We start from the raw sequence: 21,336 nt of genomic DNA, 5'->3' as shown, positions 1-21,336 counted from the left end.
CTGGCCCGTGCACTTCCCATTGAAGACCTGCCATTCGACATGAGAGCTTTTACCCCAGACCAGCCCTGAGGGTAAGGGCGGTGAGCTAAGGAAAAATTATGATTGGCTAATTTTCTCTTGTACCTGAACTGCAGACCGAAGCTGCTTCGACAGCTTCGACTTTTGCCCCGCGGTGTCTTTTTCAACGGGTCAGTTATCTCCAATCTTCTCAATATCCTCGACTCTCATCCAGCCACAGACCCAGCGAAATAATTATAGTACCGCTTCTATATCGAGCACGAACATCTATCTTGTTGCTTTGTAGTTATATACCTTGATTCCTCTGCTCCCCACGGGTCCTGAGGAGCCAGCCTTGCCCTCCCACGTAGTACCACCCGCCTTCTCGGAACGACCGCTAGGAAGGACTTGACAGAGAAACATTGCAACGCCCCCAGCCCAGCAGCTGGGGCTAAAGAACTGCCACTATGGCGTCAACACCAATGGACCTCGATCACGGCCCGGCTGCCCTCCAGGGAGCATCGCTAAATCTTACAAGAAATACGGGGAACACAACTTCGCGGCTGAGCGACGTCATAGCGAACTTCCGCCCAACCAAGGTATCTAATATAATGGACTTCCTGTTTACTCCCGGTAGCTGCTAACCTGTGCTGTATGACTTAGCTGTTCCATAGGGAAGATATCAAAGATGGCCGTCCTCAACCACGAGTATTATCCCTCGACTTCGATGATCCGGGAGAGCTCCTCATGACGTCCGAGAGCGATGAAACGATTCAGATTTATAATGTCAAGGAGGGGAAACACTCGAAAAGCCTACTGAGTAAGAAGTACGGCGTAAAGCTCGCTAAATTCACACACACCAGCTCGAGTATTATCTACGCGAGTACGAAGCAGAATGGTCGGCGACACCCCAACCGCCGTCTTTTGGCGGTGCCCCACCTGGGAAGTTGAGCCAAGACTGACATTCAAAACGTTTTGTAGACCACATTCGATATCTCGCGACGCATGATAACTCGTTTATTCGCTACTTCGAAGGACATGAGCGCAGTGTCACCTGCCTTGCAGTGCATCCCGGTGCCGACAACTTCATCTCGTGCAGTCAAGATAATACCGTCCGCCTCTGGAACATCTCAACAAAGCAGTGGTGTGGACAACTCTTCCTCAACAACCCCGCACTAGCAGCCTACGACCCATCTGGTCAGATATTCGCCGTCGCGTCGCCAAGTGGGGGGACCGTCTTACTCTACGATTGCCGAAACTACGACAAAGCCCCCTTTGCGATATTCGATTTGGTCGAGGTTGCCCGGGATGTTGATCCCCAGTTTGTTATGAAGGGCTGGACCAAGCTGGAGTTCTCCAACGACGGCAAACACATCCTCTTAGGGACGCGTGGTAACGGGCACTTCCTTCTGGATGCGTTCGATGGTAACCTCAAGGCCTACTTGCGCAAGCCCGAAGGCGGGGTACATCGGCTCGCGGCCGGTGAGGACCCAACGGGGAATGGCGCCCCGCGGACCGACCCGAGCCCTGCCGAGACCAGCGGCGACTGCAGTTTCTCCGTGGATGGGCGCTATGTCCTGAGCGGGTCGAAGAAGGATGTACTGGTCTGGGATACTCTGAGCCAGCCTGCCGAAAACAAGGCCCTGGACCCCTCATGGGTGCTGGAAGATAAGAGACAAGCGGCCGTGCTTGCGTTCAATCCAAGGTACAATTTCTTCGCCACGGCCGACCAGGAGGTTCTCTTCTGGGTCCCAGACCCCCATGCGTAAGAATGCAGGGGCTAGGGAGACGGCTAGTTTTGATGACATGCTTTGAGATGGCCCTGAATTCGATACCGGTCATGTACGGAGTGAGAGTGAGATACCCCAAGATGAGTTCGTTCAGGAATGAAGAAAAAAAGGAACCCCGTCCCCGGGGGCGACAAAGGTCCAAAGCTGCGCTCGGCGAGGGACTGGTCTTGTGATTGTAAGAGTCCGTGTGCGAAGGAACAGTAGTATAGCCGCTTTGGGGCCGACATGGGGGCTTGTGACAGAGCCTGAAACCGGCTCGAGGCAGTTAAACATTTTCCAGTAGGAATCCTAATGCGCTTCGGCAGCCTTACGAACTCAAATTGCTATCCGTACAGTTTCGGTACTCTCCGTACGGGGCCTAACTAGGAGTTGCCGATAGTTGTCGACGATTATGAGCTATGGATTATTGAAATCGTATGTCGCCGTTATTAAGGGGATGTTATGCACGAAGCATGTTAGCTCAGCGTGACGTCGTATGTGGTTCGTGCAGTCAGTGCACGGGCCAAAAGGACCGAAGCACTTTACACGGAAATGATTATGTAAAGTGCTTGTTGAGTCCGTCAGGGCCACTTTATTAGTAGTAGGAACCAGAAAGCAACTCCCTCTAGCTGTGTTGGGGACAAGGTCTTAGGTACTTGTACTTAGCCTCTAGGAACACGTGACATGATCTTCGAGGTAGTTCTCGCGCTCGCACTCACCCACCCGCATGTCAAGCACAATATCGCAAATGACTGCAAATTCCCAATTAAGCAAGCAGTCGTGTTACCAAGCTTCAATACTCTCGAGTCCATGTGAGCCAAGGTTCCGGAACTAAACCGCGTGCTTTCTGCAGAGACCAAAATTTAGTCGTTCTTTTTTTGTTTTGCTCGGTGCTTCTTCCATCACAACATGCCGACGTACAAAACCAGCCAGGAATGGCTGGAGCAATCCGCCCTTCTTATCAAATCTAGCCCTTCCACGGTATGGAGATCCTATGTCGCTACTTCGCATCTTTCCTAGGGATTCCCAACTCACATCTTTCCCACATTTACCCAAGGATGATCCGCGGGGACCCTTGCTATCCCACGTTCCCCAGATTGTGACCCCGCCCTCCAGAGCTAACCCGGCAGCACAGACTCGAGTCACCACAACCTACTACGTCAAGCCGCCGAAATCCAGACCAGCGAAGCCAGCAGCAACATCGGGCGCCGACTCCTCGGCCAGCGCAGACGCAGACACCCCCATGACCGAAGCCCCGGCCGCGAAAGCGCCACGCGGCCGCCTAGTCCTCAAAACCTTCGACCCCACACTCGGAGTCACGCTGAGATACCGCACCCACAAGGCCGCCGAGATCTCGCGCCTTATCCTGGCAGTAGGCCGGCTCAGCAGTGTTATGGCGGGCTTGCCGGAGGTTCGCGAGGAGGAGATGACCGACGCGCCTGCCACCGCCGCCGCTGCAGCGACGACCCCGGCGGGCACCAAGGGAGAGGAGCAGACGTCGGCCGTGGAGGCCAAGCCGACAGCCCAGCCACAGCAGGCATCTTCGCGGTCACAACAACAACCACAACAACAGCAGAGTGCGCAAGGAAGTGGAGGCGGCGGTGGAGGGAAGAAGAAAAAGAAGGGAAAGAAATAAAACAAGAGCATCAGGGTATGAGTTGGGATGGACATATGGTACACCCTGTATTGTCCGTGGGTTTGCCTACTTGCGAGCACCTGAGATGTCCAAGGCGTTGCATCTGAAAAACACATTGAGATAGCTGGCGTCACGTCCAAATTTCTCATTGACTCAATTACCTGGAATGCTTTGCTATACGAACGACATAATCCTTCAGTGCCTCATAATGTCCTCCCATACCTTTTGCCACCAGCCATCCATCCAATGAACCGTCGGCTGCCAAGGCCGCGTAGAAAAAAACTCCAGAACGCCGCCCCATACCTATCGACAAAGGAAACGATTGTTCTACCCTAGGCCTGCAGGGAAAGTAGAAATGACCAATGGGGAAATGACCGCCGTCGCTCTATGCACATACAATGGAGGGCATCTGAGCCCATGCCTGCCTGATATGTACCGGAACGACGCGAAATAGTACAAGGGTATCGGATATCAAGGGAAAGAAGAGGATTCTAGCTCGAAGAACTTAAAAGTCCTCGTCGAAGGCGAAATCTCCCTTGTCGCCCTCGCCCGAACTTGTCTCTTCCTGGGGCCTCTTGGCGCTGTGCATGACACCAGCCTTCTGGTAGTCGGCGACGCGCTTCTCAAAGAAGTTCGTCTTGCCGCCGAGGGAGATGTTCTCCATAAAGTCAAAGGGGTTGGCGGACTTGTAAACCTTCTCATTGCCTAGGGCGACGAGCAGGCGATCGGCGACGAACTCAATGTACTGCTTCATCAGGTCCGAGTTCATGCCGAGCAGGCCGCAAGGCAAAGCCTCAGTGAGGAACTCCTGCTCGATGGTCACGGCATCGGTGATGATGTCCTGGATCACCTGCTTGCTGGGGCGGTTGTTGAGGTGCGAGAAGAGGAGGCAGGCAAAGTCCGTGTGGAGACCCTCGTCACGAGAAATCAGCTCGTTGGAGAAGGTCAGGCCGGGCATCAGGCCACGCTTCTTCAGCCAAAAAATAGAGGCGAAGGCACCACTGAAGAAAATGCCCTCGACGGCAGCGAAAGCCACCAGACGCTGAGCGAAGGTCGACTTCTGGTCACAAATCCAATGGAGGGCCCAGTCGGCCTTCTTGCGGATAGCAGGGACTACATTAGGTCAGCGAAAGTGCTAGATGGATCAGGAACGACATGTAAAACATACTGGTGTCGATGGCGTTGAAGAGGTAGTGCCTCTGAGCCGGCTCCTTGATGTAAGTGTCGATAAGGAGAGAGTAGGTCTCAGAGTGAATGTTCTCCATCATGATCTGAAAGCCGTAGAAGCAGCGGGCCTCAGGAACTTGGACCTCAGCGCTGAAACGCTCGACGAGGTTCTCGTTCACGATGCCGTCGGAGGCGGCGAAGAAGGCCAGAATGTGCGAGATGAAGTACTTCTCATCATCATTGATCCGGTTGTTCCAGTCATGAAGATCCTTAGACAGGTCGATCTCTTCGGCAGTCCAGAAAGAAGCCTCGGCCTTCTTGTACATTTGCCAGATCTAGATGGGATGTGTTAATAATGCTCGTCCGTTTGGGTAATATCCTCCTATCGACGCGCCTGACGCGTTGGGACGCGTGACTTACCTCATGGTACTTGATGGGGAAGAGCACGAAACGCCCAGGGTTCTCCCGAAGAAGAGGTTCGTCGACCTCGTCTTCCTTTACAACGGGTGCCACGGCCGGCTTGGCCGTGTTCTCTGTCTCCTTGGCCTCTTCTGCCGCTGGCTTAATCTGCTGTTGTTCATCCATGGTCTTGGCGAGGGCAGCGGTGTCATCTTCGACGAGCTGATTTTCCTTATTGGCGGGGTTGAAGTCGAGCTTCTTGATCGGAGACTCCATGTTGAACGACTCGATGGCAGAGGCGGCCTGCACACATCAGATGTTAGCTGCTGGCAAGCATTGTGACGCGGTTGCTAGGGCATCGCTACTTACTTGTTTGGAGGGAGTGATCTCGACAGACATCGTGGTAAATTGTGTGAATGAAATGGAGGAAGCAAATCAATTGATGTCTTGGGGCAAAAGCACGGCGAATGGTGGCATTAGTTGGGGGATAATGGTATGTCCTGTGATGTTGGTTGAAGGGTGGGAGACGCGAAGTGCAATTGCACAGAGGCTTAGGACATCGCGCCTTTTGTACAAGTCTGGGTACGCCATCACGTGTTGGTGGAGACGCGTTCCAAATGCGTTTTCGTGTTTTTTTAGGATGGTGCACACCAGCCACCTCCTTGCACCGTGTCCTCACAGTGTCGCGTCATAGTAGTGAGACAACAGGCGACACGAGGTTGGGACGTGTAAAGTGCTGTCCACCAGAAGTACCGTGCACTTATTACTCCGTGCAGAGTGCGGCTACAGACCCACCACTTAACGCGGTATGATGAAGCTCGCGCCAAGCACCGTAGCTTATTACTGTACTTCGTATTATCGCAGCACAAATACCGGGGTATGCGACAGGAAGTCAAGGGACCCCTTTGGAAGACAATCTGACAATACCAAGTCAGACCATGCAATCCTCTGTCTGTATGGACTTGGGCTATTGGAAAGGACTTGGTAAGGATTTGTTAAAACACATGGAAGACTGATGATTAAAGCTGACCACGCCGTTACGTACTTTCTTTCGTACTTACGGGACCACGCCTGTTTTCTCCGAGGTCCTGCCTCAACACGCGTCAGAGCACATAATTGATACAGTGACTTCCAAGTTACGTGGATCCATCCATGCCTAAGGTAAAGTACCTCAAGTAGTTATGTCCCCTGTCCAATATCCATACACGGGGTTGGTTTGTGTATTCGTACAATGATTACGGAGTAATAATGCGTAGGTATAATAGTAATGCAGGTCGATACAGAGTATTTAAATTCCCCAACTCCAAAATCCCGCCAGGTCTAAACCCCGTGCCTACCTGTAATCCCTAACGTCTCGGCTCCACGGCCGGCGCCCCCATTTCAACATCGTTCCTTCTCTGACGACCACCGAATCCGAACCAACTGGATCGCGTATTGTCGCGGGTTGCGGCCTTCGGGGGAACTGTAGGGGCGTTCGTCGGCCTGTCCTGGTTGAACGTGCGACCTTTGCTCTGTCCGTTATGACGTCCGTTTCCATGGCTCGTCCCCATGGTCTGGCTCTGGGGTTGCCTATCAACAATGCTGCCATCATCTGAACCTTGCCCTTCCTGTCTCGCCATCCTATCAAACGCTTCGCTGTCGCTTGGGTCCACGGAAGGGACCGGCAGGCCTCTTTTTTCCAGGTTCTTCCTGCCCTTCTCCCGGAGGTGCTCCTCGAGGAGCACTGCGTTCTTCGTGTTGCATCGAAAAGCGGCGTCGGCGATATCTCCCACAAAAGGAACGAGACCGAGAACGAAATCGAAGATGATGTTGATCATCATCTTCATCTTGATGGATGTCGGTAGTCCGTCTTCGATTTGGCAGCAGGTCCGGAACACCATCAGTGCGAAAAGAGCGTCGAGGGCATCGCCAATACTAGGTAAAACAAACAGATTAGTGAGAGCTCCCGGGGTAAGACCGTGCCACCGTAGTTGGGACTCCTTCGGGTGAACTCTTACGCAGGAATGAATGCTATGGCGCTTCCCCATCCAAATCGAATTCCGCATATTGAGAAGAGGGACATGTCGAGTCGCCACGCACGTCTCTTGACTTTGGTTAAGACTTTGCCATCGTGATCCGATACGCCAGGAGGCAAGGCCTTCTTGCGCTTCTTGACTTTGCCAGTAGGTGTGCCGTCGAGTCTAGTCGCTGGGACGGTCTCAAAGTAGGGGTCCTGCATGATGTCAATGATAAATCCGTCGCAAACCGACGTAGCTGTGACGGACCTCTTTCCCGAAGTTGTTGCCAACTTTCTCTTTCAAGATTCTCTTAGTGATAAGCTTTCCAACGAGGCTCGCCATGGTCGTGGTTAGGGTGACGGTAATGACCCAGGGTCAGTCAGAGGTAGAGATAGCGAGAAAATAGTATAGAAGGACGACAAGGGGTATCAGGAAGTATTTATGATGATGGAGGAACGAGGGTGTTTGTGAGATTTGCTCTGGACGTTGGCTGGCTCGTCTGTCACGGCGCCTAAATCGTTTTGTTTCACTAGGCGCCTGGACCCAGGGATTATTTTGGGATAAAGAAGGCGCTGGTCTTGGCAGTTTAGGAGGAAAGGTCCAAAAGCAAAAGCAAAGGAGAACTTCGACAAGATATAGAGGATGGCGCCTATTTGTAGGTATTTGTAGAGTTCTTAATCTCTCCCTCAATACAAGGCCTAGGATGTCCGGTTGACCTGTTTGAAGTTCATTATGACGATGATGTAACAGGGGAGGGTGCTACTGATCCCTGGCCTTGGGCGGTGCAGCTTATTACGTCGCTGCTCAGCGCCCAAACAATGACGGGCGGGCATAGCCACTGCAGGTGTCAGCCACACTTCAGAGAGGGAGCCCACCGGGGACAGTGTGACTATCCATGGCGGTCAAAAAGAAACGGGCAATGATTAAGGCAATATGCACTGTACATGGTACTCTGCTGACTCCCCAGCTGTTACGCCACAGAGGCTTAAGTAATTCCGAATACCTTAGCTGTCCCTTTTTGCGCCCAGGAACCCATTCGGAAGGCTTCAGATTTCAACGATCCGACTTCGCGACTCGGGCAGCTTCCTTGTCTTTCCAGCTCTTGACTGCGATATCATCTTTCTCTTCGACTCATTACTCTCAACCAAAACTACCGTCCTGAACATTTGGTCCCCGACCATCTTTCTTTTCATTCATCCACGGGAAACAACGTAAACCCACCCACCCTACTTTGTTCTGAAGACTTCGTCGGGCTGGTGCTTTGCGCCTTGTCACTCCAAACGCACCAAGCATCTTTCAACCAATCCATTCTGGATATCTTCTGATCGTAGAGATCATGCGACGCTGCCTCTCAATTACTTCAACAACAGTCAATCCGAATTCCTGAAGCCGAGGCCGTCTTCGCGTCTGTATCAATACTAACGGGGCATGACATGACCTTGACAAGAGGTCAAAATGGCTGGCGACAAGATGCAGTTGGAGGACTGTGTGTTGCATCCGCTCGCTTTATTACTGAGGCGACCTTGCTGAAACCTTTCTAGGGCTGGACGACCTATGCGTTCGCTTCATCATTAACCTCCCCGAAGAAGATCTATCGTCCGTTGCGCGTATCTGCTTCCAGGTTGAAGAGGCACAATGGTTCTACGAAGATTTTATTCGCCCGCTCGATCCATCTTTACCGTCCATGACGCTTCGAAGCTTTAGTCTCCGAATCTTTCAACACTGCCCTCTGCTTGCACCGTTCTCCGTCGAGAATCACACAAAGGCGTTTGAAGAGTTTCTCCAGTATAAGACGAGAGTACCTGTCAGAGGTGCCATTCTTCTTAACGAGGAAATGGACTCAACTGTTCTCGTCAAAGGATGGAAGAAGGGCGCCAACTGGAGCTTCCCTCGAGGCAAGATCAACAAGGATGAAGACGACTTGGAATGCGCGATCCGAGAGGTTTATGAGGAGACGGGCTACGACCTCAAAGCTGCTGGCTTGGTCCCGGTGGATAGAAACGTCAAGTACATCGAGATCACGATGCGAGAGCAGCAGATGAGACTCTATGTTTTCCGCAACGTTCCCATGGACACCCATTTCGAGCCCCGCACGCGGAAGGAGATCAGCAAGATCCAGTGGTATAAGCTTTCAGAACTTCCTGCCTTTCGGAAGAGGGGCAACAATAATAGTCAGAATGACGCGGTTGCCGCAAGTAACGCCAACAAATTCTACATGGTTGCCCCTTTCCTGGTGCCCTTGAAGAAATGGGTCATGCAGCAGAAGAAAGACGAGGCCAAAGCGAACCAGGGAGTTCAGTTTCAACCGCAAAATCTGTACGAAGAGCCCGTCACCGAGGATGACGTTTGGACTCAGGCACAGCCGCCTTCGAAAACGCCGCAGCGAACTCCAGCCCTGGACACTCTTGAAGGTGCCACAAAAGAATTGCAACGTCTTCTTAAGGTGCAGCCGGCCACGCAAAGTCTCCAAATGTCGAGTCATTCGCAGGCCAATCGCGATAGGGGCGCTTCATTGTTGGCGCTTCTTCAGGCAAGCACTGCAAAAGCTTCTCAGGCCCTAGCACCGTCTGTCCTGCATGGTCTTGGGGACCAGACAACGGGTGGGATCCCGCGGCAACTGGCGCAGTATCAACAACACCACCCTCAACAATGGGCTCCTTCGTCAAATAACCAAGCTCCCGAGCAGTTGTCTTCGGCACTCCCCGGCCGACAACAGTCCTGGAATCCCCAGAACAGTATAGCGAACGCAGCAGCCTCACATGAACACGGGCAACCAATTCCTCTGATCTCTCCACAAGCGCAAATCCACCCAACCTTAAGGCACCCGCAGCCTCTTCCTCCACATGTCCTAATCAACAGTGGTAACTTCCCGAATACACCGCCCGTGCCGAAAGAAGCCACGAGCCAAGGGTTCCAGATTCTTAGCCGCCAGCACCCTGGCGTGCCTTACGCCCAGAACCCCAACATGCCCGGCGGTAGACCACAGCCTCGTCAGCTTTCGAATCAATCCATGGCGCTTCTGGACGTGTTCAAGTCCGGTTCCTCGAAGACATCGGATCCATCGCGGCAGCCGAACCCTCTGCAGCTACGAGCTTCTCCTAGCGCTGCCCCGATTTCTCCTGGATCCATCCCCGTTAACCAGGCGACTCCAACGCAACAGCATTATGGTCCGCAAGGTGCTCTTCAGCAGGTCATCCCTCCTCATCCTCTTCCTCCTGTTCCCCCTTCGCAGGGTACGGTCGCGCCAGCTCGTGGTCACCCTACGTCGGAACAACATCGGTCGGCGTTGCTACAGATGTTTAAGAAAACCGAACCCAGCATTTCCCCGATTAGCCAGCAGTCCACTCCAACGCAACAGACAACCGCACCACCGACTAGCAAGGAAGCCTTTTATCCTGCTGCAGACGGAGGTCCAGCCATAGTGCCTCGTCAGCAACAGACCCTTGCGTCCCATGCCACCTCCGACTTGGGCGGCACCGTGTCTCCAAAGACGTCAAAGAACACCGCGATGGTGAACCCGACCATTTCACATCCCTACAGGATCCTTCAGCGCACCGGAAGCGCCGGCAGACATGCTGTCTCGCGTCCTCCGCCACTAGACCCGGCTTCCGTGGCCCCGCACAATACGGCCGGCCAGAACAAACCGTCCAGTCTAGCAAGCCCGCCTGCGACGTCTTCATTCCCGGCTCCGTCCGCTACGTTCACTAAACAGCCACTATCTAGTGAACAGAGACAAAAGCTACTCTCTCTCTTCGGAAAGCCGCAATCGACCAGCCCCGGCGTTCCCCCTGACAACAGCAAGGGCAAGGCCGTCGATGCCGGTCCGTATAGCGTCAGCCCCAGGCCAGGGGCGGCTGCAGGGACTCCACCTGTCGGTCAGGCATTGCCGGGCGGTGCAACCGAACAGAGTCGCGGAAGCCAGCCGCCCATATCGCCCGCCGACCGCAGTTTCTTACTCAGCTATCTAGCCTCAGCGACCGGCGGTGTCAAGTAAGTCGTCCAGGAAGTGCCAAAGTTCAGGTCTCTCCATTATATTCAATTTGTAACCGCGGGAGAGATCACGCAGTGATGGGCTCGGAGTTTTGTTTTGCTTGGGATTGTAAAGTGTTGATGACTGAGGTGGGACAAGGGGAATCTGATGTAGCGGCTCTATATTTACGGCGCTTCGTGGAGAAGCATCTTGGCTTAGTCAATTTTGATTTTATGATTTTACCCAGATGTTTTATAAGCATGCCTACGCCCCGGTCCTCAGTTTGATGCGGTGGTGCCATCTCTCTAGCGCCGGAGTCCTACGTGTAGGATTCAGAATTTCACGTATGACCCATATCACCAACGAAACACTTCTGCTATTTTCTTTTGCGCCATTAGATCGCATTACCTCGGTGCTTCAGCTATTCTAGAGCTCTAGTCTGAGGGTACCTGGCAGCAGCATACCAAAAGGGCAGTATGTATATGGAGAGAATCTACTAAGTCTTCATTCAGTGCAGTCTTCATGTAGAGGTTGCTATGCGAGACACGGCATTCCCAAAGTGAATATGTGCCCGCGATGTCCCACTAATGCTAAGTTCACAGAGACCCCGGAGGCCCTGCTGACCATTCCGCGAGACCCAGAAGGAGTCATTCATTCATTCATTCATTCCAGTCCTGCATGAGATGCGTGCTGACATCGGCAGATGGAGAATCATCATAATCATAACGGGGAAAGAAAAGGGGGGGCGGAGGGAAGAAAACAAACAAACAGAGCTACACAGGGTATCCATAACTCCGGCGCGCCTACTTCCTGAGCAACAGCGTGGACGGCATGACTGCAAGACGACGGGGGAAAAAGGACGAGAACAAATGAAACAAAAACAGAAAAAGAAAAGAGAAGAGGAAACACACAGAGCCGGCAAGAAACCCAAGCCACAGGGCAGTGGCCTAACCGTGAACCCGAGGAAGGGTAGGTCAACGCGATGGGTATTCAAGCGGCTATGTCCACCGAGCTGGGGGTGCGAAAACCGAGCGCCACACCATCTTCATCTTCGTCATCGCTGTCGTCATCTAGCCCCAGCAACTGGAAGCGGTTGGCCAAAGGATTGAGGCCCTGTTTTGCAGGGGCGGGCTGAGTGCGCGGTTTTGGACGGGCTGCCGGGATGGGTTGCGCACATTCGTCGCTGTCCCATTCAATCTTGGATCCCTTGTATTTTCTACAAGAGGGTCAATTCGCCGTCTAACACTGAAGGGAGGATTGGTTTGTACTTACAGTCGGCTCATCATGCAGGTACGAGCGAACATGGCGTTATTGACAGAATTGGTGCTGATGAAACAGCTGCTTCCCACAAAAGTGACACGAATCACAACTAGGTTGTGAATGTGCTCAAGATCGTCACGAAGATTCTCCTCTGTATGCTTGGGATCACAACGCCTGACGACGAGATTCCGGGTGGCGCCTGCACTAATCTTATGTGCGACATGAGGAGGGAGGATGTACTGGCGTTCGCTCCAGCGAATATCGACCTGAAGAGGAGCTCAGAACCAAAGTTCTCCGGGTTCCACTGCAGTGGCACGGGAGCGAGAAGGAAACTTACTCTCTTGTGCCGAATATAGAGGTCATGACGACGCACATGGTCGTAGAAGGCTTTGGCATCGGCCGAGTTGAGGAAGGAGACCTGGGCGGACCGATCATGGGCTCGAAGAAAGATGTCAAGTAGCTGACCGCCACGAACGACGGACGTGATATCTGCGTGGGTGGTGCCTTCGGGAAGGTTGCACAGCAGTAGGGTGCGCGTGGCTATGCGTTCGTACTGGGTCCTAGGGGGAAACCCGGCACCCTGGCCAGTGAATCCCGGTGTCCCCATCTCAAGAGAACCGTTATCCTGCGAAGGTTCGGCGTTCGGGTCTGGCCAGCACTGGTGAGGGTGGCTTTGGTAGCGACTGTAACGAGCCTCACCCTGTTGCTTGGCCACGACTGTCGGAGGAGACCCTTCAAGATACTGGCCATCCTGTTGGAAGTTTTGACCACGGTCGAGATAGGCAGGTTGAGTATCATTGTCAACAGCTACATGTTCCTTGTCGGCGGTGTTGGAAGCTGCCGCGAGTGCTTGCGGTTGGCCCCACGTAGAATCATCGCAGCTTAGAAGCTGCCAAGCCGATGCAAGTCAGTCATCACTTGGGTTTTAGGTTTAACAAAAAGAGTAGCATCGAAAAGAGATATATGGGCTGGGCGCACACTTACATCGATGGTGGCCAAAGTAACGCCGCCGTTGATGAGATTCTCTTTAAGATTGGCTGCTCATGGGACATTGGCTGTTAGTAGACCCATTCATAACCACGACGTGCAGCGATGGCGTGGCGCACCATATTGACGAGCGACTTTCTTGAGCTGCTCATACTCGAGCTGGGGGACGCTGATGAGACGGCTAGCAGACTGGTTACCGGGACCAGCGTTCTTTACTTTCCGTGTCAGCCCTTGCACGCAGAGGAGAGGGAGAGCGATACCCTTAGATTAGAAGGAGTAGGGAGTAGGCACACGCACGAACTGAGCCCTGCGGAGCAACGCAAAAGGGTTAGCTCGGAGTTTGGTGGACGACGGAAGCGTGTCTTCGTAAAGATGGAGACGTCTGAGAGTGGAGCTGCAGCCCAAAAGGGCGGCAAGGCAAGGCATAAATGGCATGGGTTTCCCCAGCAGATGAAGCAGGTAGATATTGTAGCTTGGAGGCCGTTAAGGATAGACATACCTGCGGACCAAGGTTTCAAAGTAAGCGCGGTCTATAGTGACCGTAGAGTTGCTCTCAGGGGAAGCCATCGCAGCGGGTGTTTTCCCCATAATGGCTTTCTTTGAATATGGTGTCGAGGGGAAAACCCGATAGACGAAGTTGGGTTCAGGCTGGTTTCTGTTGGCCCAAATGAGGTGCTGGGCGGAGGCACAATGAGCAAATACCTTAGGAAGTACTTGTACCTGCCTAGGATAAGTTGTACATATGTACAAACATTTGTGTATGGATTCGTAAAATCGGATTTGCCTTCCTTGTTTTGCTACAATACCTTACGGAGGTGTCACATACCTAGGGACCTTATGTATTCAAACTCACTAAAGTACCTTACAGGTATGGCGGCGAGAGGCCCATGGACGTCGTGAGGTATGTGCGCTGTACGACAAATGGCCTTATTAAGGTACCTTGTTGAAGCCTGGAGCAAGGTACCCAGGGGTCATGGAACTATAAGGTACCTTACTTTTAGCGCCCTCCCGTACGGAGTAGTCGTTGCTCCTGCCATCTGGGGGAGGGGAAGAATTCGCACGTGATTCTGATTGCTGAGTCCACGCTTTACGTACGGAGTCGCGCGTTCAGATACATCACGATGGAGGACAACGACCTCGGACACCTTAAAGAGTTGTTGATTGTCCCTATTACCCCTTACCTTTGATAGAGACCCGAGATTGGACACTATCTTTAATCAAGAGGTTGCGTAGCTCCAGAATGAAGAAGCACTTTACAGAAGTCAAAGTCAAGGGAAATATTCGCCGCTTCTACGAAGTACCTTAATAAAAGTCGGAGAGATACAGGAATGGAAATTCCTGCAGCGAATTCCACTGAACCAGAAGTTTCAGATCTCGAACCCAAGCTTTCTTTCCAATAGGCAAGACACCCTTTAAGTCAACTCTCAATCAGTATACTCTATTGGCGGCAGAACAAAAGGCAACAGGGAGGGATGTTTTACGAAGTTTATTCCGACCCGGGAGTAAGATATAGTGGTTCCAGTGAGTGATCGCCAGACATAAGCTTACTACCTACCTTAGTAGCCATCACGAACAAGGCTACTCGAGGTTTAAAGGAGAATGAATGGTTCGATGTTCCCACTAAAACCTGTCCTGTCGCCTCAACGTGGACACATCTAAGTATCTAAGTATACACTAACGCTGGCCCGCTATATTTGTCGACCACTTTTTGGCAGCCTGCTTTTCGTACCGTTACTTAGGAATTATTATTCATAATTAATAAAATAATACCTTTTTATTTACGTTTATATAGTATATAAAGACCCCTTAAGGTATCGTAGCCGGCAGTGTAATAACCTTCTAGATCCACGGTACCCTTTACTATTATAAGGACGCAAATACTTCGTGCGAAGTGGATAATAATAACTTCCAATATTTTCTACTGGTAAGACGAAGAATCCAGAATTCGAATACGATGTGCTGTATATGAGCTATTCCTAAATAGTGCTAGTGCTTGTCCCCCTCCGCTGACCTGGAACAAGGGTCTCCTAGGCGATGATCTGGCGTTCCCGTTGGCGAGGCCCCACCCTCTTCCCTCACCAGCCCCACAAGGACGCAAGTTGAGTGGCTGCGAGCGAGGCCAAGCTCATGGAGCTCCGATTCTTGTCTTTTCTTTGTGGAACTCCTGGTTTGAGTAAGGTACTTCGTACACCGTACCGACCGAGCCCGAGCTCGAGCCACCCGACAAACTGTGAGTGATCCTCGTTGTGGCTTCGACTTCACCAAAACGGCTTATCGTCTCCACTTTACCCGACTTTCAATACCCCCTAGAGGATCCTGCCCCGAAAACTCTCCTTTCTGCCTCTCTTTTTACCCAGCCTGAACCTCACCCCATGTGAACAACACACGTTTTATTTTTATTTTTATTTTATTTATTTTTTGTTTACCCTCTTCTTTCGCTTCCCCCTACGCTCGCTTTTCTACCACCCATTCGCTTATTACTATCGTTAATTATCCTCTTAATAAGACTCGAGCGAGGAAGCCTCGTCTGCTTCAACGTCCTCAATCGAACGTATCGTGAAACAGTTTGGCCCTCTCTTTGTCTGAAGGCCCTCGGCATTGATCTCTCGCTCTCAAGTCTACCAGAAACTTCTCGCCCCACCATAACGACGTCGCTGCATACACATTTCCAGCCGTAATCGTGGTCTCCTCGCCTCGGGGGCTCAAAATAATCTCGCCCTTTGACCCGGTGTTTCTTTCTCTTTCGTGGCCCAGCAGTCATGAAGCCCACCACTACACTGGCCGTTTGCCTTGCCGCCCTTACCCCGCTGGCTTCCGCATGGCCAAATTGGCTTCCCGATGTCGATGCACTGGTTGTGAGGCAAGACAACGATGAGTCTGCCGGTAGGAAACTCACTCCATAATTTGGCCATTCTGGCACTGCAGGTCACTGATTGATTCTCTTTGCCTCTCACCAGCTCCTTCTGCGACCCCGGAACCCTCAGCCGAAGAATCGCCTTCGCCATCCGGAAACGAAGAAGATGACGCCGAGTCGACAGTCGGCACAACTACCACCGGTCGCCGGGTAACTGACCTGAACACGGCCCGGATACCAAGCGCCACCCCCTCCGGCAGCGGCAGCCCCAGTGGCAGCGACAGCGACGACAGAACCACGACCACCGAATTCGACCCTACTCTCCCCGCAGGCAACGTCGTCATGCTCACTCCGGCCCCGACTGACCCGGGCCCGAAGTTGTACAAGATCGGCGACTACGTCACCTTCGGCTGGAACTACACAGACCTCAGGGCGACGCCCACGGCCGTCGACGTCCTCGTCAGCTGCGCCCGTGCCACCGCCACATGGACCCTGACCCAGAACATGACCTTCTCCACCAAGGGCGAGTACACCTGGGATTCCCGCGAGCAGGCCACCGCCGTCCAGTCCCCGCTCCTCACCGAGGAGTACACCCTGATCATCTACGACGCCGACTCGGAAATCACCGCCACCGCGAGGCCCGGCTATCTCAGCGTCTTCGACCAGTTCAAGTTCGACATGTACGAGCCTCGTCCGTACACCCCGCTCGCGGACTGGAACTGTCCTACCTGCAGCGCTGCCGTGCCCAGCATCGACAGGAAAGCGCTGGGCTTTGCCCTGACCATGAGCGTTGTCACCGTCCTCAGCTTCACCTGGTTCGTGACGGGCATTTTGTGATGACTTTGTTTTTGCATCTGTTTAATATCTCGGGTCGTTCCTTTCGTTATCAGCAGATCCGCTCAGTCTTCAAGTTTTCGGGGAGAGAAAATGATGCAATTTTTGATTTTCAAGCACTTGGCTTGAATGGAGAGCAATATTTATTTAATGCGGCGTTTTTGCTTTACAGGCAGGAAATGGCGGGAAAGAAAGAGCATGCTTGGGTTTTTCGAAAAAGTCTGATCCGCACATACAAGGATTAGATGCCACCTCACGAGCTGTTTGTTCGTATCTTATAGCCTAGGGTAATGGATGATATAGCATGGAGCCGGACAAGCCAGTCCGAGAAAGTCTTCGTATTTAACTCTGAGGGTTGGTTCCCCAAGTTTTGTTCAGTGGATGTCGTCTTACACCATGCGTAACTGGAACCCGCCTCCCCTTTCCTCCTTCTCGCGCCCCTGGAAAATGCCACTCACATCCACCTCGCCCAGCTCCGCGGCTTCCTCGCCCCGGATCGGCGCATGTGGTTCGTGCAACCTGCGCCTCTCTTGACCAGCTTTGCTCGGGAACGTCGGGAAGAGGCTTTCCGGCTTGGGCTTGGGGTCCTCCTGGAAGTACCGATGCTGCAGCATCTCGTGCGCCGAAGGACGGCGGTCCGGATCCAGGGCGAGCAGGTCAGAGAGCAGCGCGCACCCCGCGTTGGTGAGCTGCGTGAAACGGGCGCGGATGACGGATCCCGCGGCGGCAGGCGGCGGCTTGGGCGGCAGCCGCAGGGCCCGGGCGTTGGGGAGGCTGCGGAACGTCGGCCACGTCTCGGAGGTGGGGACGCCGCAGAGTTCAAAGATCTTGGTGATCTGGTCGACTTCGTTGGAGCCTTGGAAGACCGGGTCGCGGGTGAGAAGCTCGGCGAAGATGCAACCCACGCTCCACATGTCGACGGCGCGTCCGTAGGACCGGGTGCCGAGGAGGAGCTCCGGGGCGCGGTACCAGAGGGTGACGACCAGCTGCGTGAGCTTCTCCGGAGCTGGGTCCCCCACGTAGCGTGCCATGCCAAAATCGGCGATCTTGAGCCGGCCACGATTGTTGAGGAGAAGGTTGGAGGTCTTCAGGTCGCGATGGAGAATCCAATGGTCGTGCAGGTAGGCGACGCCAGACGTGAGTTGGTAAAGGAGAAGTTTGACCTCGGAAAGGAGGAAGGGCTCGGGCATGTACTCTAGAACGGTCTTGAGGTCGTGCTCGAAGAATTCAAGGACGAGAAAGATGCTGAAAGCGTTCTCGTGTCAGTGGGGATGTGGTGGCTTGAAAGCGCAGGGTCGATGTCGGAGGTTCACGTACTTTTCAATCTTTGAAGTGTCATCCCCTACTACCACTTCTTGCAAGCTCACGACGTTCCGGTGTTTGCAATCCCTCAATATCTGTATTTCTCGTAGTCCCGTCACAGGCAAACCACTCCGGTCCATCAGTTCGGCCTTGAGTCGCTTCAACGCAACCACACGCCCCGAGGCGATCTCCTTCGCCCTCGACACCATTCCGTATGTGCCCTCCGCAATATCGTTCAGACAATCGTAGTTCTCGACGCTCCTACACTTGTCCCATGGCCGTGATGGAAACCGTAAGAGTTTGACATCTCCATCCTTCTCTGTACTGGCACCTCCTTGTCCAGGTTCTGGGGTGGTCTTCCTCCTTTTCGGTGGTCTACCGTCGTCTTCCGTTGCGGTATTGGTCTGTTCTTGCTGGCCTACTAGCCTAGCTTGTCTCTCTGTCTCTCCTCTCCGGGCCTTTTCAGCCTTTAGCCGCCTCTTCTCTTCCTTTTCTTTCTTGAGTTTCGCGGCTAAGGCTGTGTCTTCTTCGGTATCGGCCCACCTAGATTTGCTGGCCATTGTGACTGAGTATGAGCAAAGTCGGAGCTATGTAGTTCGAATGTGTCGCATAAAGTGTAACGAAGAGACAATGGCGAAGGTCTTTCAGGGTATGTTCGAGGCGGCGGTGTCCGTACTCGTCGCACCTGTCTAATAGCTTTGGTCTAGATGCTGATGTGTCCTAGGTTGAACGTGAGGACTCTGCTGCATTCCATGGTGGTATAAATTGAGGGATGAAGGCAGGAAAATAATCGATGATCTCTCAGTCTGCTGGTGTCGCTCAAATCCTACGGTGGGTGTAGCTGACAGCGAACCTGGACTTGCTCTGAGGGAGCATGGGCCCAGGAAAGGTACGGAGTATTTCGTACCTCGGCGAAATACCCCGTTATGCGTTTATCAATGCAACATCCCAACCTCTCCAAGGCGCAGATCTCGCCCCTTCAACACTTGGGACTTGTTTGTGACGAATTTGCATTTGTTCAACCCTCTCGTCTTGGTATTCATCTCAGAGTCACACATACTTCTGCTGTTCTACTGCATCTCATCTCTAATAGTCAGTGCGTCTACATTCACATGCCGCATCTCTCTATCATATGCGCGTCGCATGCAACCCTGCCTCAGTTCCCTTCCGAGCCTTTATGTATGGCATTATTGCACGAAAGGCAGGAATTCGGGCTGTCCAGGAATATACTTCCGCAAAACTTCCGGAACAATCAGGCCCTCCTCTGTCTGGTAGTTCTCCAAGACACAGCAGAGCGTTCTCTCTGTAGCGCACAACGTGGCGTTCAGCGCATGCACGTACTCCTTCTTGCCACTGCCAGGTGCCTCCTTTGCCTTCTTAGTACCGTACCGGATCTCCAGTTCCCTCGTCTGGTAGTCGGTGCAGTTGGAGCAGGAGACGAGCTCCTTGTATTCGGACTGGTGGGGGAACCACGCCTCCAGGTCGTACTTCTTGGCCTAACACCCGAATTGCAACAGTCAGTAAAGGGAGGCTTAAAGAATAAATAGGCCAAAAAGGGGCTTACCGCAGCATTGTTCAACGCCCCCGAGACTATGCTGACGATCTGGTAAGGAAGCCCCAGGGACTTGTAGAAATCTTCCGAGGTGCCAATCATCTCGTCAAAGAACTTCCAGCTGTCTTCGGGCTTGCAAAAAACGAATTGTTCGACCTTCTCGAACTGATGGACTCGGAAAATGCCCCACGCATCCCGACCATGACTTCCCGCTTCCTTTCTGAAGCAGGTGCTGTATCCGCAGTACTTGATGGGGAGGTCCTTCGGCTGCAGCCATTCGTCGGAATGAAGGCAGGAGATGGGCTGTTCGCTGGTCGCGATCAGGTACTTGTCAGTCGTGTTGTCGTTGGTCTCAGACACGCGGTAAAGTTCTTCGTCGAATTGTGAAAGTTGAGCCGTCTTCGCCATCTGTTCGCGGTTCAGAAGGAACGGCGGCTGGTTAGGCGTGTAACCTGGGGTGTGTTAGCAAGTTGAACACGCCTTACATCAGTTTTGGAAAGAGGACGTAATTGGGCAGGCAAGATCTACCTCTAGTGAAGAGAAACTCGATGCCATAGTTGATCAAGGCCATATTGCTGTGGCTGTCAGAGTCATCGCGACCTAGTGGACATTGCCCAAACACTTACAGGAACAAACCGTAGCCCGTCAAGCAATAGCCTCGATGTCCCACGAGCTTGACACCCCGAACTGGGTCGTAACCGCCGAGCTTGAGGAGTACATCGTGATGTGACAATCCTTTGCCAGGTTTCTTTTCGAGGTCGAGAACTTCGGGCTTCCAGGTCCTCTCCACCTTGTTATCGTCCTCGGTGCTGCTGATGGGCACAGACTCATGGACGTAGTTGCCAATGAGCCGGGCCTTGACTTGTAGCTCTGCAGCTTGGTATTAGTCTGGGAGACAGCATTTAGGTTGCAATGCATTCCAGTTTTTCCGGCAATGTCCTACCCTTCTGTTTGGCTGCCGCAAGGTCCTCCTGTGCCTTCTTTTCCTTCTGCAGATCGTCCTTCTTTTGCAGGAGATCCGAAATATCGTCCACCTTAGCCTTTTTCCTCTGACCAATCTCCTTCTGAACGGTGCCAATCTGCGCGTTTATTTGGGTAACTTTGTACTGCTCTGAGACAAGTCGTAGGATATTAGCAAATGGCAAATGCTGCACTGCCATGGTTGCAACGCCAATTAATCCATGGATAACGTACCAGCCCGCGCTTCCTGCCACAGAGTAATAACTTCGTCGACCAGTTCGACGGGTGCGTTCCGCCGCCTCTGGCTCTCCCGTACCTTCTCCGGGTCGCCTCCGCGCTCGGTAATGAAATCTAAAACGTCCAACATGGCGAAATTTTGTGAGGTTGCCGTGGGTGTTGAACGTGAAGTGGGATGGCGGGGTAAGGAAGAAAATGTACGGATACGGATATCGTCGCGACTGATAGAGGTCCGCGGGGTTGTTTGATGAGTCAGGCAGCGACAAGGGTCAAAGGCCCTGCCAGACATCTAACAGATATTTTGCATCAATCGAGTCAGTTGGGTGGGTGGGAAGAGAATTCCGACGCTACGCTTTGATTGGTGATAATGGTTACTGGTACCCGCAACGGGATGAACTCGGCCGATACCTTAGCA

General features: G+C 52.9%; 9 protein-coding genes across 9 annotated transcripts; 4 read left to right on the top strand and 5 right to left on the bottom strand.

Moving 5' to 3' along the window:
* Window positions 1-181: 181 nt before the first annotated feature.
* On the top strand, window positions 182-2,167 carry SODALDRAFT_304352 (WD repeat-containing protein). The gene is made up of 3 exons (XM_028608976.1): window positions 182-596; window positions 661-895; window positions 979-2,167. Exons 1-3 carry the CDS (start codon window positions 465-467, stop codon window positions 1,764-1,766), a joined length of 1,155 nt encoding a protein of 384 aa, XP_028470587.1. The 5' UTR covers window positions 182-464; the 3' UTR covers window positions 1,767-2,167.
* A 323-nt stretch (window positions 2,168-2,490) lies between these two features.
* SODALDRAFT_23458 (hypothetical protein) lies at window positions 2,491-3,655 on the top strand. Its single transcript, XM_028607366.1, has 2 exons — window positions 2,491-2,747; window positions 2,824-3,655. The coding sequence occupies exons 1-2, from the start codon at window positions 2,676-2,678 to the stop codon at window positions 3,400-3,402; spliced, it is 651 nt and encodes a 216-aa protein (XP_028470586.1). The 5' UTR covers window positions 2,491-2,675; the 3' UTR covers window positions 3,403-3,655.
* Window positions 3,656-3,907: 252 nt separating this feature from the next.
* SODALDRAFT_336388 (hypothetical protein) lies at window positions 3,908-5,367 on the bottom strand (the record flags this gene model as incomplete). Its single annotated transcript, XM_028612588.1, has 4 exons — window positions 3,908-4,515; window positions 4,571-4,904; window positions 4,990-5,271; window positions 5,338-5,367. The coding sequence occupies 4 exons, from the start codon at window positions 5,365-5,367 to the stop codon at window positions 3,908-3,910; spliced, it is 1,254 nt and encodes a 417-aa protein (XP_028470585.1).
* A 933-nt stretch (window positions 5,368-6,300) lies between these two features.
* SODALDRAFT_326934 (hypothetical protein) lies at window positions 6,301-7,712 on the bottom strand. The gene is made up of 3 exons (XM_028610303.1): window positions 7,233-7,712; window positions 6,966-7,180; window positions 6,301-6,882 (listed from the first exon to the last, which is right to left on the bottom strand). The coding sequence occupies exons 1-3, from the start codon at window positions 7,305-7,307 to the stop codon at window positions 6,315-6,317; spliced, it is 858 nt and encodes a 285-aa protein (XP_028470584.1). The 5' UTR covers window positions 7,308-7,712; the 3' UTR covers window positions 6,301-6,314.
* A 287-nt stretch (window positions 7,713-7,999) lies between these two features.
* Window positions 8,000-11,183, top strand: SODALDRAFT_326933 (DCP2-domain-containing protein). Its single transcript, XM_028610302.1, has 2 exons — window positions 8,000-8,451; window positions 8,507-11,183. Exons 1-2 carry the CDS (start codon window positions 8,421-8,423, stop codon window positions 10,957-10,959), a joined length of 2,484 nt encoding a protein of 827 aa, XP_028470583.1. The 5' UTR covers window positions 8,000-8,420; the 3' UTR covers window positions 10,960-11,183.
* A 742-nt stretch (window positions 11,184-11,925) lies between these two features.
* On the bottom strand, window positions 11,926-13,617 carry SODALDRAFT_319380 (hypothetical protein; the record flags this gene model as incomplete). The annotated part of the gene is made up of 6 exons (XM_028609449.1): window positions 11,926-12,151; window positions 12,208-12,461; window positions 12,533-13,084; window positions 13,180-13,232; window positions 13,302-13,371; window positions 13,480-13,617. The coding sequence occupies 6 exons, from the start codon at window positions 13,615-13,617 to the stop codon at window positions 11,926-11,928; spliced, it is 1,293 nt and encodes a 430-aa protein (XP_028470582.1).
* Window positions 13,618-15,136: 1,519 nt separating this feature from the next.
* On the top strand, window positions 15,137-17,248 carry SODALDRAFT_375037 (hypothetical protein; the record flags this gene model as incomplete). Its single annotated transcript, XM_028614724.1, has 6 exons — window positions 15,137-15,143; window positions 15,214-15,285; window positions 15,361-15,412; window positions 15,540-15,556; window positions 15,937-16,065; window positions 16,140-17,248. 6 exons carry the CDS (start codon window positions 15,137-15,139, stop codon window positions 16,871-16,873), a joined length of 1,011 nt encoding a protein of 336 aa, XP_028470581.1. The 3' UTR covers window positions 16,874-17,248.
* Window positions 17,249-17,259: 11 nt separating this feature from the next.
* On the bottom strand, window positions 17,260-19,035 carry SODALDRAFT_304342 (kinase-like protein; the record flags this gene model as incomplete). Its single annotated transcript, XM_028608975.1, has 2 exons — window positions 18,184-19,035; window positions 17,260-18,126 (listed from the first exon to the last, which is right to left on the bottom strand). The coding sequence occupies exons 1-2, from the start codon at window positions 18,730-18,732 to the stop codon at window positions 17,260-17,262; spliced, it is 1,416 nt and encodes a 471-aa protein (XP_028470580.1). The 5' UTR covers window positions 18,733-19,035.
* A 138-nt stretch (window positions 19,036-19,173) lies between these two features.
* On the bottom strand, window positions 19,174-21,051 carry SODALDRAFT_342064 (seryl-tRNA synthetase; the record flags this gene model as incomplete). The annotated part of the gene is made up of 6 exons (XM_028613068.1): window positions 19,174-19,668; window positions 19,737-20,176; window positions 20,253-20,299; window positions 20,351-20,594; window positions 20,668-20,835; window positions 20,919-21,051. 6 exons carry the CDS (start codon window positions 21,049-21,051, stop codon window positions 19,360-19,362), a joined length of 1,341 nt encoding a protein of 446 aa, XP_028470579.1. The 3' UTR covers window positions 19,174-19,359.
* Between the last annotated feature and the right edge of the window lie 285 nt (window positions 21,052-21,336).

The sequence above is a fragment of the Sodiomyces alkalinus genome (genome assembly GCF_003711515.1).
Source record: "Sodiomyces alkalinus F11 unplaced genomic scaffold SODALscaffold_1, whole genome shotgun sequence".
NCBI lineage: Eukaryota > Fungi > Ascomycota > Sordariomycetes > Glomerellales > Plectosphaerellaceae > Sodiomyces > Sodiomyces alkalinus.
The sequence above is the reverse complement of the archived record's forward strand: the minus strand, read 5'-3'. Positions and strand labels throughout refer to the sequence as shown.

Bases quoted from the DNA above. Each gene is read 5' to 3' on its own strand.
- SODALDRAFT_326934 (XM_028610303.1), bottom strand. From the start codon at position 7,307: ATGGCGAGCCTCGTTGGAAAGCTTATCACTAAGAGAATCTTGAAAGAG. The intron at 7,181-7,232 runs GTCCGTCACAGC...GACATCATGCAG, and splicing joins GCAACAACTTCGGGAAAGAG to GACCCCTACTTTGAGACCGT. The intron at 6,883-6,965 runs GTAAGAGTTCAC...TGTTTTACCTAG, and splicing joins GCCATAGCATTCATTCCTGC to TATTGGCGATGCCCTCGACG.
- SODALDRAFT_23458 (XM_028607366.1), top strand. From the start codon at position 2,676: ATGCCGACGTACAAAACCAGCCAGGAATGGCTGGAGCAATCCGCCCTT. The intron at 2,748-2,823 runs GTATGGAGATCC...CATTTACCCAAG, and splicing joins TCAAATCTAGCCCTTCCACG to GATGATCCGCGGGGACCCTT.
- SODALDRAFT_304352 (XM_028608976.1), top strand. From the start codon at position 465: ATGGCGTCAACACCAATGGACCTCGATCACGGCCCGGCTGCCCTCCAG. The intron at 597-660 runs GTATCTAATATA...TGTATGACTTAG, and splicing joins CGAACTTCCGCCCAACCAAG to CTGTTCCATAGGGAAGATAT. The intron at 896-978 runs GTCGGCGACACC...AACGTTTTGTAG, and splicing joins CGCGAGTACGAAGCAGAATG to ACCACATTCGATATCTCGCG.
- SODALDRAFT_326933 (XM_028610302.1), top strand. From the start codon at position 8,421: ATGGCTGGCGACAAGATGCAGTTGGAGGACT. The intron at 8,452-8,506 runs GTGTGTTGCATC...AAACCTTTCTAG, and splicing joins CAAGATGCAGTTGGAGGACT to GGCTGGACGACCTATGCGTT.